Source organism: Sander vitreus, chromosome 17 (assembly GCF_031162955.1).
Source record: "Sander vitreus isolate 19-12246 chromosome 17, sanVit1, whole genome shotgun sequence".
NCBI classification, from domain to species: Eukaryota; Metazoa; Chordata; class Actinopteri; order Perciformes; family Percidae; genus Sander; species Sander vitreus.
Genome location: NC_135871.1, coordinates 9970635 through 9986457, shown reverse-complemented (window position 1 = coordinate 9986457; position 15823 = coordinate 9970635). Strand labels below are relative to the sequence as shown.

General features: G+C 41.5%; 1 protein-coding gene across 3 annotated transcripts in view; it reads left to right on the top strand.

The window, feature by feature from the left end:
* The window catches only part of ate1 (arginyltransferase 1), a 62506-nt gene that overhangs the window by 8379 nt on the left and 38304 nt on the right, over positions 1 to 15823 (top strand). The window contains exons 6-8 of one of the 3 annotated variants that reach the window (XM_078273661.1): positions 5810 to 6021; positions 10023 to 10151; positions 11601 to 11729. In XM_078273661.1, the coding sequence (XP_078129787.1) occupies positions 5810 to 6021; positions 10023 to 10151; positions 11601 to 11729 (470 nt within the window). The remainder of the gene's footprint in view (positions 1 to 5809; positions 6022 to 10022; positions 10152 to 11600; positions 11730 to 15823) is intronic. The other 2 variants (XM_078273663.1, XM_078273662.1) reach the window with 2 other exon arrangements.

The window sequence follows — 15823 nt, the reverse complement described above, 5'->3', positions numbered from 1 at the left end:
CCAACAGAAAACACCTGGACATATCTTTCCTCTAGTTTTATGACTGGAGTGCTTTATGGCTTTGGGCAGGTTCCAGTTCTAGCTTGAGAAACATTGGCTCCCCATTTTCTATATACTGTACGCAAAGCCAGAGGTAAACAGATACAGAAGTACGTGTTGTGTTTTGCAAAGCTGTCCTAGGATCGGCTTTTTAGGTAATCACAAGTAGTGAAACTTGCATACAAGTATTTGTATTCTTGAAATTAAGTATTTTATCAATGTGTTGTGTGTGTTGCAATAAAAGTCCAGCTAGTCAGCAGGGCTGAACGATTAATTGCATTTGCAATTAAATTGCGATATGTTAAAATTAGATTTTTTTTAATCGCAGAGGCTGCGATTACACCCTGGACACGCGAGAGTAAAAAGGTCTGCAGAGGAAGTTTCTGCAAACCGTCACGTATTGTGCAAAACGTGCCTTGCTAATGTTGCTACCTCACGGGGGCAACACCACTAACCTGTATCACCACTTAAAAAACACCACAAAGCCATGTACGACAGTTGCATGGCTAAAAAGCCAAACACCAGGGTGTCAACTGTCAGGTAAGCGAAATACCACCCGACGGGGATCACTGACCACGTAACTCTATATGAACATACTTCAGTAACAGAACGTGGAAATTACTCTAGCAGGAAGTTTATCACGAAAGAAAGGATGCACCTCAGTACTGTGACCAAGCCTGGGCTGACGATAAATAATACTTGATAAATACACTGGATAAGCCCTCCGCACATATTTTAGCCAGGGGCCTGTTGCACAAAACCAGGATAAGGGATTAAGCCGGGATATTCAAGTTATCCTGGATGAATTTAGCTTTGACTTGGTTGCACAAAAGCAGGTTGAATTAAACCCAGCCAAGTAACCATGGAGATTTATTCTTTGCAGCTAGCCTGCTCCACAGCAGGCTAACAGCCAGGCTAAGATTAATCCTGGAGTCTGATGTGTTAAATCAGCTGCTGCTCTGATCCGAAATAAACATGTTTAACAGTTATTCCGTTGTCTTCTAAATGTGCATGCAAAAAACATGCATTACTTGTCACTATTGCGGTCACAAGTTTGATTTAAATCCTACTATTGCAGTCGTTTGGATCTTTTTATTTTGGTGCCGTCACGCATCTTGGAGCTTGGGAGTGAGAAAAATACCTGAATAATAGGCTATATTGTTTTACAGATATGCTTACAGTGTGTATTGAAGTCACTTACTTCTTTTTCTAGTTTTTGTCCAGTCATGTTTGTTCTGTATGAACATTAATTGTAGAAATATATTTAGAATTATAGCTTATAGAGATTTGTGGATATGGTTGTAAAACATATTCTCTCATTATGAATAAGGGTTTAAGTTAAGCCTAGTCCTTAGGGTAAATTGCCCGAGGAACATGAATTCCCTCTGCTCACTTTTAAGGCAAAGTAGTCTAAATAATAAAACATTTTATTTATATAGTACTTTACAGGCTACTCAAAGACACTTTACACTAAAACCAGCACATTTAGCACAAAACAGATACAGCAATACAACCAGCACATAAAACAAGCATATTAAAAGCAATTAAAACTTTGTAAAAATGTGGAGTGACTAGTAGGCCCTAAGTAGATCTTTTTAAATCCTTACGCATTGTTTTGTCTGTCTGGACTTTTTCTCTCTGTCTGATAACAACAGCCGTATTTCCCTTTTTGCATGTTAAATGTTTCACCTCCTCGTAATTTTCCATTAACAGCTGCTGCTCAGCGGGTTAAACACATGCCGCACGCGTCTTCTCCATTTCTGCATCAGTAAATCTGTGATCGATACCGTGGTCTATTTAAGAAAGTCGTGGACGTGCACTTATCCCAGCTATCTACACCTGGCTTGACATAGCTTCACCTTCTCATCCTGGCTCGGCAAACGTGCAACCGATTAAGCCGCAATGAGCGGACCACACTAAGTCAAGCTGCGCTTTTTCAGTTATCCTGGATTTCTTCATTCTACTTTTGTGCAACAGGCCCCAGGTTGCCATACCGAAGCTAACGTTACACAAAAAATGTAAACGGGGAGTTGCAGCGGAGCTGAAAAAAGGAGTATTTTCCGCTGCGACAACTGTCGTGGTCAAGCCGTAGGATCACTGCGGCTGGCACTGCCATACTCGTTGTGCACATATACATATTTAAAGACTGTATATGTGACTGAAGCTACGATACCCATTAGCAGCGTTAGCAGCACCTGTGAGTTAATCATGTGACAGCAGAAACGCGAAAGGCGGAGCAGTATGTCCTGTATGTCCCTTACCGGCTAACGTATTTCAAGATGGGGCATGAATATGGAGCGTCTACCCCAGTTCATTCATGCGAATGCAAATGTAAAATTTCAAGCCAATAGGAATACTTGGAATTAATGGTGGTGGTAAATATTCATGAAAAAAGGACAAGTTTGTGAACGGGCAACACAGATTTTGACAATTAACAACTAAACACGTTACACACTGGACCTTTTAAGTGGTAGCATGATGGCCCGCATGTGTTAGTTTGTAAGAAGCAGGAAGCAGTATTATTGTAGGATATAGCAGTATAGTGTGCTTTAAGTAGGCAGAATAAATAGTGCAGACAGTACAGTTTCCCAGAGTATACTTCATACCTCCATGTTAATATTTTAGTGGCTGCTCAGTCACATATATAACAGCATCTTCCTCCCACAGTGAATGAATTGTAGTGTCTCTACATGTTTACATGCAAGAAAGCAGTATGTCACAACAGTTTACACTGATTTTGAGAGTTGTATGTGCGTTTGGGGAAGCGGGGAGGGAGAGTGTCACAGCTTTTATGAAGTGCTAACTGCTGGAGCGGGAGAATGTATCCTCCACAGGAACTGATCTGTCAGACTTTATCTTCACCACGGCTGCATACGCTGTCCTCAGGAGTACCTGTATGTGTGTGTGTGTGTGTGTGTGTGTGTGTAGTGAGAGTGCAATTAATGGGAAGAGAGGCACGTGGACAGAGTGATCATGGATAAGGGTTGATGTGTTTGTGTGACCAGTCCGTCTTGACCTTGTCGTATTTATAGAGGAAACCATTCAAATCCATTTACAACCATTAGGGTTTTATATTTATATCCGAAGGCTTGCTTAGAAATACTTCCCTCTTTTCCAGTCATTTACTTTTAAAGACCAATACAGCCAACAGGGATATTGAGATGATGCAAGGACCAGGTAATTCTCCATCTAGTAACTCAATTTGTGAAAATGTGAAACAAGTTGTTAACAAGAACATAGCAGTTAGTGATTCAAAGCTGCATTGAAATTTAGTTATATTATACTTGAATATTTAACTGTTGTTGTTGTCATCCTCAAGGTTTTAGTTCACCTTGTACATTCAAAAGTACAAGTCAGGATTTAAAGATAAATCATGAAATAAGCCAAAAAAGTGCATAAATTTCCTGCTGTGGTCTGTTTTTACTATTCACAGGACAGAAGCAAGGGGGTAAGCGAGCCTCCACAAAGTGTACCTCCTATGGAGCCATTTTGATGCTATCCAACATCACCTGCCGTTAGCATTCCATTGACTGCCATTCATTTTGGCGTCACTCTGACAGCGAATAACTTTACATCTGAAGAGTTTAAAGACTCTGTTTGTCCATTGTTTATATTTAAAGAAACACGACAATGTATAAAAGGCTCCATTACCTTGTACCTCACGTTATGCCTCCGTAGCAGACGTTTTTGTAAAAATAGGCTAACGATTGTGTCATAACCACGGGACTTACTGTCGCATAGTAGAGGAATTACCGTATAGTACAGGAGAAGCTTGCAGGCAGTTTCGACTTACATTAGCTGTTTTAGTTTAATTACTAATGTTAACTAGCATTTTAGTTAGCAATAGTTAGCCTGTGCCTATGTTATCTCCTTACATATACCTACGCTCTCCGTCTCTGCAAGATTCAGAATGATTGAGATTTCTCCTGGCACAGCTACCAGAAGACTTCCAACTTTCAGACAGGTTGCTCACATCACATCTATGTAGTCAAGCTCAGAAGGCTGTGCAGTAACGCTCAGCCATCACCAGAAAAGTGCTTCTAATAGACTTCACTGGGCTCCGTGGAAATCTACGGCATCGCTTTGTTCTTTGATTTTACCGTCTATTGACAGAAGCTGTACCTTACAGTAGAAAAAATTTAGCTTGAGTCAGCTGAAGCTGCATGCTGCCAGTGAACCGTGGCCAGTGCCAGAGTTTCCCTCTCCCCTTGTCAGGACCAGGCGTCCCTCTCTTCCTTGTTACGTCAACACAGGGGAAAGTTAGTAAGTGAGCTGATGGCAGCGGCTGGCAATAGGACAAGGAGGAAATAGCTCTCGTTTCCTTATTGCTCCAAACAGGATGTGGGCGTGTAAACTGTTGACATGGGATGCCCGTAGAGCTGCAGGGCTTGGCAAGAGCCTAGGAGGTGGTGGTGGTGCTTGGAGGAGGAGGAGAAGCAGAAGGATGAGGAGGGGTACAGAGAGAGGGAAACAGGGAGAGATTTAGTTGCTTCAGATTGTTCATGTCAGTCTTGTTGAGGAAGAAAAACAGAGAAAGTGTGTGTGTTTGTGTGTGTTCTGCTCGTAACAACCTCAATGTGCCCACACCAGCTAACCAAGATCTCTTATCTTTGTTGTTGTAGGTTTTAGAAAAAAACAACAACTGTGGATTCATTATGTCTTTTGCTTCTTCTTGTTTCTTTATATAAACGCACACTAGCTAGCTGCTAATCATTTGGGCCAACACAGATCATATAGTTTTATAGCCTCATGAGCAATGATGTAATATAAAGACTATTGAGGCAGAGAAACAAGAACAGGACTTTCATAGGCCTGTCTGTTGACACTGGCTTCTTCGGCAGGGGATACACTAAAGTAAACATGCAGCCCGTTTGTCCGGAGGGGCAGGGGAAAATCCATCGGAGACATGGTCTAAAGGCAGTTACACACCAACCAGACGGCTGACCGTTGGCAGAAAAGGCAGTTGGACTGATCAGTCTCCCCGAGTGCCTCGGAACACACCAAAGCGACGAGACGTAATACGTCTCCATAACAGCAGGCGGCGCTAATCTGTATTGTCGCCCAAAAATGAAAACCGGCAGCTGATTGGACGAACGCGTCACGTGGGTTTGTTTTCTCTGGAAATTCAAAGACAGACTGTCATGGCGGCTTGTTCAGAATACGATCTCATTGTACTAAAATAGTTATAGGCCATGCAGTTGCTGAATCTGTCTTCATTTCAGATCGACAAAGGTCAGTTTATAAGATTTTCGTCTGATTTTGAGAGACTCTAGTCACGCTCATTCCGCTTCCCGTTTCCGAGAGTCCCGACTGCCCTTTCTCCGACTGAGCACGTCAGGTCGGCCAAAATGAAGGCCGACAGCCCCTCGGACGGACGACGGCACGGAACACACCAAACAGACTCGAGTCACCGACCTCGCCAGACTGTCCCAATGGCCGATTATCGGCCCGGTGTGTAGCTGCCTTAACACTCACAAAACCTGCCCCAACTTTGGGACCCATCAATGCCAGCAGCTTGAAGTTACCACCTTTCTTACTTCTGTGTTAATTCATATTCTAAAGGCAGCGTTTTAAGGAGTAATTCAATTATTTCTTATAACTGCCTCTTTTTTCTTCCATATTCTCACCTGGAAATACTTTGCAAATGCTATGCCATGTCTTTCACATGAAAATAGATTAAGAATGGCGTTTTCGTAGCACCCCCACCTAACCTAACCTTTGGAAAGCATTTACAGTTCTCCCCCTCTTCTGTCTTTTCTCTGGGGTGCAGGGATGGGAGCTGATCCTGGCCGGCCGCCCTGTCGGAAGGCCAAAGACTTGAGAAAGGAACGACGTCTTCAGAAAGAGCAGATTAGACAGGCTGACGGGGTCTCTTCTATTGTCTCTCCTACCCCACCCGCTCCGGCCCAGCCCAAGCTACCCAAAGCCCTGGAAGATTTCATCAATGAGTCATTGCCTGAAAACTCTTCTCATTGCCTTGAGGTGAGCAGAAATATAGAGTTGGTACTTTCTTTTTCTCTTTTTATGTGAATTGGAATAAACATCAGCCTATTGTGATGTTTCCAGCTGCCATTAAGAAAAAGTCTCCATAATGTTTGGATTTAGTTAGCTTGAACATTTGGTTTCATAGAGCTCTCTCCCCTAGCCCCAGTGACTTCACCATGTGTTTATGTGTGTGGAGAGCAAAGCTGGCCAGAGCAGAGTGGAAAAACCACTCCTCTCCCAGTTCGGATTTTCAACCATATGACAGGCACACCACACAAACTAGGTCCCGTTACCCTGCTGATGACATTAAAACCACAGCTCCCAGCTCAGTCGGTACGAGAAGACATGGAAATGAACTTTTGGCATGGGGCAGAACGAAGGCCTCAAGCTGAGGTTGGTAGAGTAACGTCATTTTTGGTCTTGACCAAGATTTGAGCCAGATGCAGTGATGAACCAGGCAGTGTCTGTCTCTTGTCTACACACCCCCTGAGACCTCCTCCCAGTCAGCTCTTTCCAATTTGTTCGCATACAATAATCCTTCCATTTCACTAAGTCGGCGTAGACATGAGGCCATCCTTTGTAAAGGAAGGTTAATTACATGTTTCCCAAGTCAAATAATTAAGAGATGCCTCCATTTGACAGATTTAGCTGTTTATTACATGTGGCTAGGCTGCATCAGATTTGGAGGATAAGCACTTGAGTGAATTTGATGCCGAGTCTTGGGCTTCTGTACCATTGACTGAGCTGCAGGTTTTAAGAGGTTTTCACATCAGTACCAGAAAAAAGATGTTTAGATCATTTAAATGTAGCAGCAGCTCAATTTCATCATAAATGCATCTGTTAAAGTTATCACGCTACTCGACTGATGAGAATACTCTGCAGGATACAAACGGTTTTAATCCATATAGAGAGGAATTATTGTCATATGCTCACCTTTGCTTACTGGTCAGGCAACATTTCTCACTTGCCCTGTATACTCTGGCATCTGTGACATTGGAGGAGCTTATTGCTTTTGGTGTAATTTAAATGCATAGCAAAGAGATATATCACAGTGACAGGGTAGACAGGTTTAGATATACCTTACTGTATGTACAGTGTGGTAGTTACCTCTGTTCTGGCTTTAAATGCAATTCCAGTGGCCACCACCAGGGTTCAGTGTAAGAATGTGATTCTGAGCCTCTCAGGCACCTCAGGAAAGTGTGGAACTGTTCACCCACTATTCCCTTCAAGAATCTTCTCTACTGTCTCCACACCAGGGTGGGAAATTAGCACCCGCCACCAGCCAATGGCAGGTACTTTTTCAAAGTGGAGGGTGACTTTGCCTTGTATACCAGCCACAGTGGCGGGTGGATTGTAAAACATTCCTTGTAACGGATTGGACAGCTTTTGTCAAAGAATGCTGTTGCTAAGTAACAATGCACAATGCTTATAGGAGTCGCGTTACGTTACTGCTAATGAATCCCCAACATTTCCGGATTTTGCTGCGTCATAATAAAAACATTAAAATACCAAAATAACGGAGGACTTTTATTGTGAAGAACTGAAACCGTTCACAGCCGGGGCTTTGACCACACATATTTCCATCAACTCCAGACTTTTGTGAAGTAGTTTTCAGCTCTAGTCCGTGACACCACGTAGCTGAGCTGAGGTACAGACGAAAGGAAAATTATCGGTTAAAAAAAAATGTGGCGACATATCCCCGGTGTTAAGAGGCCCGCTGCGGAGTCAGGAGTAGCTGTGAATGTACAAACTGTTGAGGAGAGGAAAAGAAAAAGAGAAGGTACTTTTTGAACAAGTGGCGCATTGACAAAACGTACAGCGAACGACCGTGCAAAACATTTCAGACCGTCCTGCCAACCTGTATTAAACATCAATGTACGCTCTAACGATTTTTCAGTTGCTGAAAGCTGCTGCTGCTGTCGGCCTCTCTGCTGCTCGGTTCCCCCCGCGACTGACACACACACACACACACACACACACACACACACACACACACACACACACACACACACACACACACACACACACAAACAAACGGTGGATGCAGGAAAAACCAGAGATGAGACGTACATGGTGACCTAAATTGAGGACAGCTTGCTGGTAAAATTGGGCAAAAAAGTTAATTTCCCACCCTGCTCCACACTAGCATTACATTCTAAATCTCCTAACATGCAATGGTTATGCAATCAGTTGTTTGCTCTTATTATATTACTTTATAATGGTGTTCTGCAAGGTCTTGAAGATCCAGGTTAAGAGCAACACATCTTTCAATAAAGCTTTGATGAACCATGATCTTTCATTTTAATTAAAGTTAAACAAAAGCCACTTTTATTATGTGGCTTTATTCAAACATTCATAAAGCGGTCAAGTGTCAGACAGACTGTTGGTGTTACATTTCAAGACTGTTATGAGAATTGCTAAAATTTCATTTCCATGCCGTCCAAAATCTGCTGCAGTGTTGTTTCACCAAAAGGATTTCAGCCTATGAAAATATATCTCTAGATTAAGAACGAAATTAAAAGGACCGAACTTCAGCATTGTCCTTGTAAGAGACCAAATGAAGGATGCAGATGCCAAGTGGTCATATGAGAGAAACCCACTTAGGTCCAACTCAAACAAACCCCAGGTTCAATTCCTCCATCCTGTCCGTCCTGGGGATTCATATGGCAACTAAAGCTTCAAAACAAAGAGACTAAGGTTAATTAAATGGGGCCGGAGGATGTAGAAGTTGAATTCTTCTTTCAGTTTGTGTGACATAAGCAACACTCAGTTAGTTTTCCTTTCTGAACGTGTGTCTATCACAGGCTTCTCGTTATTCTCCCAGTTAACCTTGATTTATAGCGATACAAAAAGAATCCTATTTTGTTTGCATCTTTGGTGTTTTTGGATACATGTTTGTATTTGTTGACTTTTGCATGATTGTTTACTCACTTGGGCTAGGTTAGCTGAACTGGGACTGGTTTCAATGTGTGTCCAGCTCATCATCATTATTTCAGCAGACACTATACCCTGACCGAACCTGGGTTTCTGAGGCCGATATTGATATTTGGGAGTTTAAAAAAATCTGATAAGGATATCAGCTATTGGGATTCTTTATTTATTTATTTGTAAACACAAATGCAACAGACATTGTGCCTATGATACATACTGACTGAGACATTTTACAGTTGAAAAAATCAACTTGTCAGGGCTCCCTGGTGTACAAAACTAAATGATCTCAAACCTAGTTTGGTATTTCTCTCATCTGCTATTAGCTAATATTGGCCATTATATCACCACTGTTATCACTCTAGCTCGACTAGACACGATAACTCATCAACAGAACAATAACAGAAATATTAAAGAGCAACAAAAGAAGGAAAAAAAATACTTTTAAAAAAGATGATTAGTTTACCTTAATCTGAAACCTCTCGACACACTGATTTCTGTTCGGTATGATCAGGATCAAGAATTAAACATGAGTCTCAGATGACATGGTGAAGCACTGGGAATGGGCTCATATACTCAATATGAAGAGTTGATAGAAAGTTAAAAAGGCTAATGATAAGCTCTTCTTTTTGAGCCCTTTACGAGTAGTTATATGTTTTCTATTACAGCAAATGATGTGTTGAATGTTAGATTCTTTGTTATTTTGGGTAACGCCTGCTGTTTTTGTGTCGAGATGGACATAACACACCCTCTTGGTATTCTGGTTTTCCCATAAAGATACAGCTATGGTGACCAACAGGTGCAATTGGTTAAAACAATCCCTTTTACTAAACTAGAAATGTTTCCATTTTGTTTTTAAAATGGTTTAAAATCCTCAAAGGCGTGTCACCTGTCCAGGAGAGGGTGTGTTTGTCTCTCTTCCCCTTCACACACTTTTCTCACTCCTTCTCTCTTTGATTTGTGACGATATCTTCCTTTTTTTTATGGATTTGAATCACCACTTTTGTTAATCTGCAGTACTTTTTTTCCATTTTGACGTTAACCTTTGTCTGCCCGTATTCTTTTTGAAGGTGAGGCTAGTGCGCTCCAATCCCCCTAGCCCGCAGTTCAAAGCCTCGTTCGATGCCTCCTACCAGGTGTACAAACTCTACCAGATGGCCATTCACAAGGACCCTCCTGACAAACCCTCCGAGAGCCAGGTCAGAGGGTGGGGGGGCATAGGTCGACCTGCTCAAGGGGTACCCAGGGAGGGAGGGAGGGAGAGGGTCCACAAGTTTGGGTTCCTACAGAGGCACCAAAAGGATTTTTATCTTGCTCTAATCTCTTATGAATATGTTTATTATGGTCCTTTTTTTGTTTTATATCATATAATGGACTAAAATGTATCATTGCTTCAATAATTTCTTTATTTTAAGTCCTGGATGTGATTTCATATTTTAAACAAATGCAACACAGGAAGAAGTTTTTGTCAAATTATTATTATTAAGTTTGTACTTTTAAATATGTAATGGGTATAATTTACATGTTTTGAGTCATTTCACAGTTTTAACAGTCAGGACTGTACTGTAGATATCTTTAAACTGTAGAAGTCTGAAACTAGATTGTAATTAATAAATCATTTGGGCTTAAACTTTGCATCATCAAGCAAAAAGGCAGTTTTAAAATTGATGGAAAAAAAAAAAAAAAAGTCTGAATGAGAAAAAAAAAGTGAATTAAGGTGTTAGTATTAAAGACCGTGAATGTGTATAAGAGCGAGTCAAAGGGAGAGGAAATGGAGGGGAAAATGTTTCCATACGGCCTTGGTTGAGAGCAGTGTTTCTCCAGGTGTCTGAGTTGGCCCTCGGTTGGCCAGCCAGGTCATTAGTCGTGAGCTGTTTCAGTTTTTGGGGGGGCAGTTTGTCAGCTGAACCCTTTCGACCTTCACACATTTACCTCGGCTGCCCCCCCCATCACCCTACTTGCGCCGTAGTTCCCTGTGTCTAAACTGGAATCGCATTTGAGTTCGAGGATTAAGCAGTGATGATGAGATCTTAAATGTCTTTGTGCGTGCAGTCTGTTCAGCCTTGTTTGCCTGTTTGAGAGGAGTCTGTAGTGTTGGAAGAGTCTGTGTCTAGCTGAGATGATTCACTCAGACACAATTTTGGATTTCCTGCTGCTCCGTCCGGACCTTACACGCACTGACACTGTGTTGAATCTTGAACTGCCAACCGTCTCCATGCGATCTGTGATAAAAGCTAGGTGGTGCACTAGCCTCATCCTCAAGTCATTTTAAAAAACACACTTTCAGTCTCCTGGAGTCCTATTGTTTGTCTTGCATTCATGTGTCCTTTTTGCACACAAATCTGATAAATCACTTAATCAGGTCACAAACTCAAAACAGACCGGCTGTGTTACCAGCTTGCCTCGAGGACTAGGAGACTGATGTGAAGCCTAAGATGCCAAAACGCTTGGATAACACTGTTTAAAACATCTTTTGTTGAATCTTGCACTGTCAATTCCTCCAAAGCACCCATGCTTCCTCTTCTTCTTTTTTTCTTTTCTTTCTTTTAATCATCTAACAACCCACCATCCTTGTATTCATTGTCAACCGATTGTAAAAACCTCCCTCCACCTTATTGCTCCTTTCCCTCCACACCCTGTGCTTGAAGGTGAGGCTAGTGCCGGTCAACTTTGAGGACCCTCAATTCACAGCGTCCTATCAGCAGTCGGTGGCGCTGTACGCCCGCTACCAGATGGCCATTCATGGTGATGACCCCAGCGAATGTAGTGAGAGCGAGGTACTGTATGATTATTATTCCGCACATACTGTAGGGCACTACTGCACATGCTTGTTCCAGATTCTTACTGCTTTACTATTTTATATGGTTTTAATTGAAGGTTTTTAATTATTTGGACTGTTTGAATAAAAACCAAAAAAAGCACATTTGAATGCAGCAATGAGCATTTTTCACTTTATTTCAGTATTTTCTGGGGATTTGTAGACTAAATGAATAATCTAAACGAGTAATTGTTAAAGTAACTGACAGATGAATTAATCTCCACCCTAGTTGTGGCACAATTTGAAAATAGATTTCTTTGTTAAAGATCTAATGTGTAATATTTCTGCATTAAAGTGTCTAAAAAGTATACACTATACCTATGGTATATATTTGGTTTAGTTGTATAGTTGCGTTATCACAAATGTTTCCAACAATGCTCAAACCCAGAGAAATCTGTATTGTAATCGGTGACACGGAGCGATTCGGTTGGTCGCCTGTCGATGGTCGTCATGTAACCTTTAACCCCTCTAACTTCAGGCAAAACACGGAAAAAGCCCGGAAACACCAGATGATATGCCAGAGAGTAATTGTAAATCATGTCATAAAATTATACTCCGTAACAATATACAGCATTTTTTATTTAGCATTTTATCGATAGGAGAGAGAGAGAGAGAGAGAGAGAGAGAGAGAGAGAGAGAGAGAGAGAGAGAGAGAGAGAGAGAGAGAGAGAGAGAGAGAGAGGCAGCAAGTGGCCGCGGGTTGGAATTGAACCCGGGCCGCTGTGGTAACGACTGAGCCTTGGTACTTGAGGCGCGCGCTCAACCAGGGCGCCCCATTCATTAGTCTTTTAAAAATAATAATTATAAAAACGTCTGCATGTTATTCTTTGAATTTGTAAGCTGGAACTTTAAACGTCAAGTATTGTCCAGTAATGAATGGTAATGGGAAACAGAAACAATAACGAATAAAGTAAAGATTCATAAAGTTTTTAAAGTGAATTTATAATGCACAGTAAAAGTATTATGAAATATGCTCACACCTCCATTTCTCCACTTTATATATGAATAAAAGAGGAGAAAATAAAGTCTAGTCAGGATGCAGAAGTGCTGGATGTTCTCACTAACCTGAGAGGGCCTTTTGTCCCCCAGGGCTGGAAAAACAACCTCCTCCACCCTCCTGCCAGCAGGCCTCAGTAAATTACTGAATTCTCCAGCTTGTAAAAGGAAGGCAATTAATAAATAATAAAAGCTGTCAGATTGGGCAAACTGTGGCAGATTCTTTCCTAGTGCCATAACACTAGCTCTATTAAAGGGAACGTGCGTTTGTGCGTGTTTGTGAGCACTTCAGCTCAGGTTTATAACTGTACTGGGATTGGATGGGTTCAAGAACTAGAGGAATAACTTTAAAGTGCCCATATTATGAAAAAAATCACTTTTTCTGGGATTTGGGGTGTTATTTTGTGTCTCTGGTGCTTCTACACGCATACAAACTTTGTGTCCTACCTTCAGTCTCCGGGTGAGCTGTTCAAAATCTGCACAGCTTTCTACGTAACTAGCCAAGACGAGGGGCCTAGGGGGCTAACCGTTAGCATGCTAGCTCGTTCTCAATGGCAAAACACTGCTACAACCAGTGTTGGGGAGTAACAGAATACATGTACCGGCGTTACGTATTCAGAATACAAATCATGAGTAACTGTATTCCGTTACAGTTACAATTTAAATAGTTGGTATTTAGAATACAGTTACATTGTTGAAATCAATGGATTACATGACGATACTTCTCTGTTTCACAAGTTTATTCACTCTCGCAACTCCATGCATTTCCCAGAAGCCCCAATATGAAAACGAAAAAAATGAGCTATTTGCGTGATCACTGATAGAGGTAGAGATGGAGCCGGAACCGACACAACAGAGCCAGGGCAGGAATGCGTTTCTATCTTGGAAATTTAAACAGCATTTCACAACAAAAGAGAAGGGAGAAGGAAATATAACTGCACTGCAGTACAACCTCTGCTTGCCAGCAACCAACCTCCTTTCAGCGTCCAAATTACTCCACCTCCAACCTGAAGAAGCATCTTAAAGTAAGTTTTTGTTTTTTAATTAGCCAAGGGTAGTCGTCTGCTGTAGTTTTACTGGTCACCTTGCTATTTTATAGTTGACGTGCGACTTTACATTCTCCTACATGCTGATTTACTATCCCCAGAGCCGTTGAAAGACTGACTAGCCCCGTTTGACATGTTAGCATTAGCTAAAATTAGCTTGTGGTAGCTTAAGACAGTTTTGTAGTATGCAGTTTGGGACTACAAATACAAAAATCTATCTGCTTGTTTAGGTACACATTCAGCCAGTTGGAACAGAAGAACACACCAGAATAGGCCTGTTTAGTAAGCTGTATGTGATGGCCGCATTCCTACTTATAAAATGCAATTTAATGTGGAAGTAATCCAAGTATTCGGAATACGTTACTCAGATTGAGTAACTTAACGGAATACGTTACAAATTACATTTTTGGGCATGTATTCTGTAACGGAATACGTTTTTAAAGTATCCTTCCCAACACTGGCTACAACACACACCAATTCACCCTAATCTACAAAATAAATTGTATAGAACTACTTGCATGTCCCTCGTCTGCAGGTATTCCAGGCAAAGTTGGAAGTGCGCTCTCGTTTAGAAGAAGTCTCCCAGCTAATCCTGCCTTGTACAGGCCGAAATTGGAGAAACAGCTAGCTAGCTCATGTAATCCTTACCTAGCTACTGCGCATGTGCGACTCAAAGATGTTACAGAAGTTGCGAGGTCTCACTCTGTAGCTAAAACAGAGACCTGAACACAGGGTGAAAAGAGGAGCTGCAGCAATGTGCAGTACAACAAAAATATGGTGTTTTTTGAAAATTAAACCATGTAAACCTATTCTGATACAATCTCAAATTACAATTATGAACCTGAAAATGAGCATAATATGGCCACTTTAAAAAGAAATTAAAACAAAAGGTGTGGATCTGCGCAAAACATCTTTGCTGTCAGTTGGGTTGCCAAAAAAATAAAGTTCCTTTTGTTTTTATTGATGGACTTTCCAGGTTGGATAATGACTGAATGTCAAAGCACAGAGTGAATTAATGTTGGGTTGACTACTCTTAAAGACATCTCTACCGTAGGGAATGGTATAGAGAAGTGCCTGGACTCTAGATTGTAACAACACAATATATTCATTTTGACAGGGTTTAATTAAGATGATAATATGTACAATTCATACATTCAAACATTTTCTGTGCTACATGGAACTATTCTAGAGGTTGACACTGGTCAAATTCTGACAGACCTAAACATCCTCCTGATATTGGCCTTGTAAAAAAACCTCTTCTGTATCATTAATACCAGAACAGGGGATGCCATGCTGTCCTCTCCTTGGTTTGTCTTGTCCCGCTGCAGTTCGTTTGCAAATGGACATCCCTAATTGTTCCCACTCAAACATCTGACTTTATTAAATTCCCCTTAGTTGGACTCACTACTGTGACAACTACTCCTGAGTCCATAATACTAAACACTACTGATTTTATTTTCTTGCCCATCCAGCTCCTGGTTAACATGCACATCCTCATCACAGAAGCTCATGGCACCCCCCCTCCCCCTTCCCCTTTGTTCTGTTGCAATCGTAAAGAAATGGGGAAACACATTGTTGATGTGGGAATAGCACATTTTGGTGCCATGCCACTCTATGCCTGCTTCTGCTACTTTGGAAGTTGAGTCACTTAGTATTTGTGGAGGTATTTATTAATCCATTAAAGTATTACCTAGGGACAGAATGTGGAATACCGTGTGTGTGTGTGTGTGTGTGTGTGTGTGTGAGAGAGAGAGTTCAATTACCCTGCCAAAATTGTACTACCATTAGACAGTATGATGTCCTGGAGGGGAATGGCTTTGTTTGTTTTAAGGATGTATGCATTTCCTGTCATACCATGACTGGAAGGGAGCCAGACATTATTCCTTCCACATCCAATCATGGTTTCCTGACAGACTTGAAGCACAAACTTGCAATTATTTAGACACACACGCATACACACACACACCCATGCACACACTCTTACTCACACTTACTGGTCTTAACTGTTTTG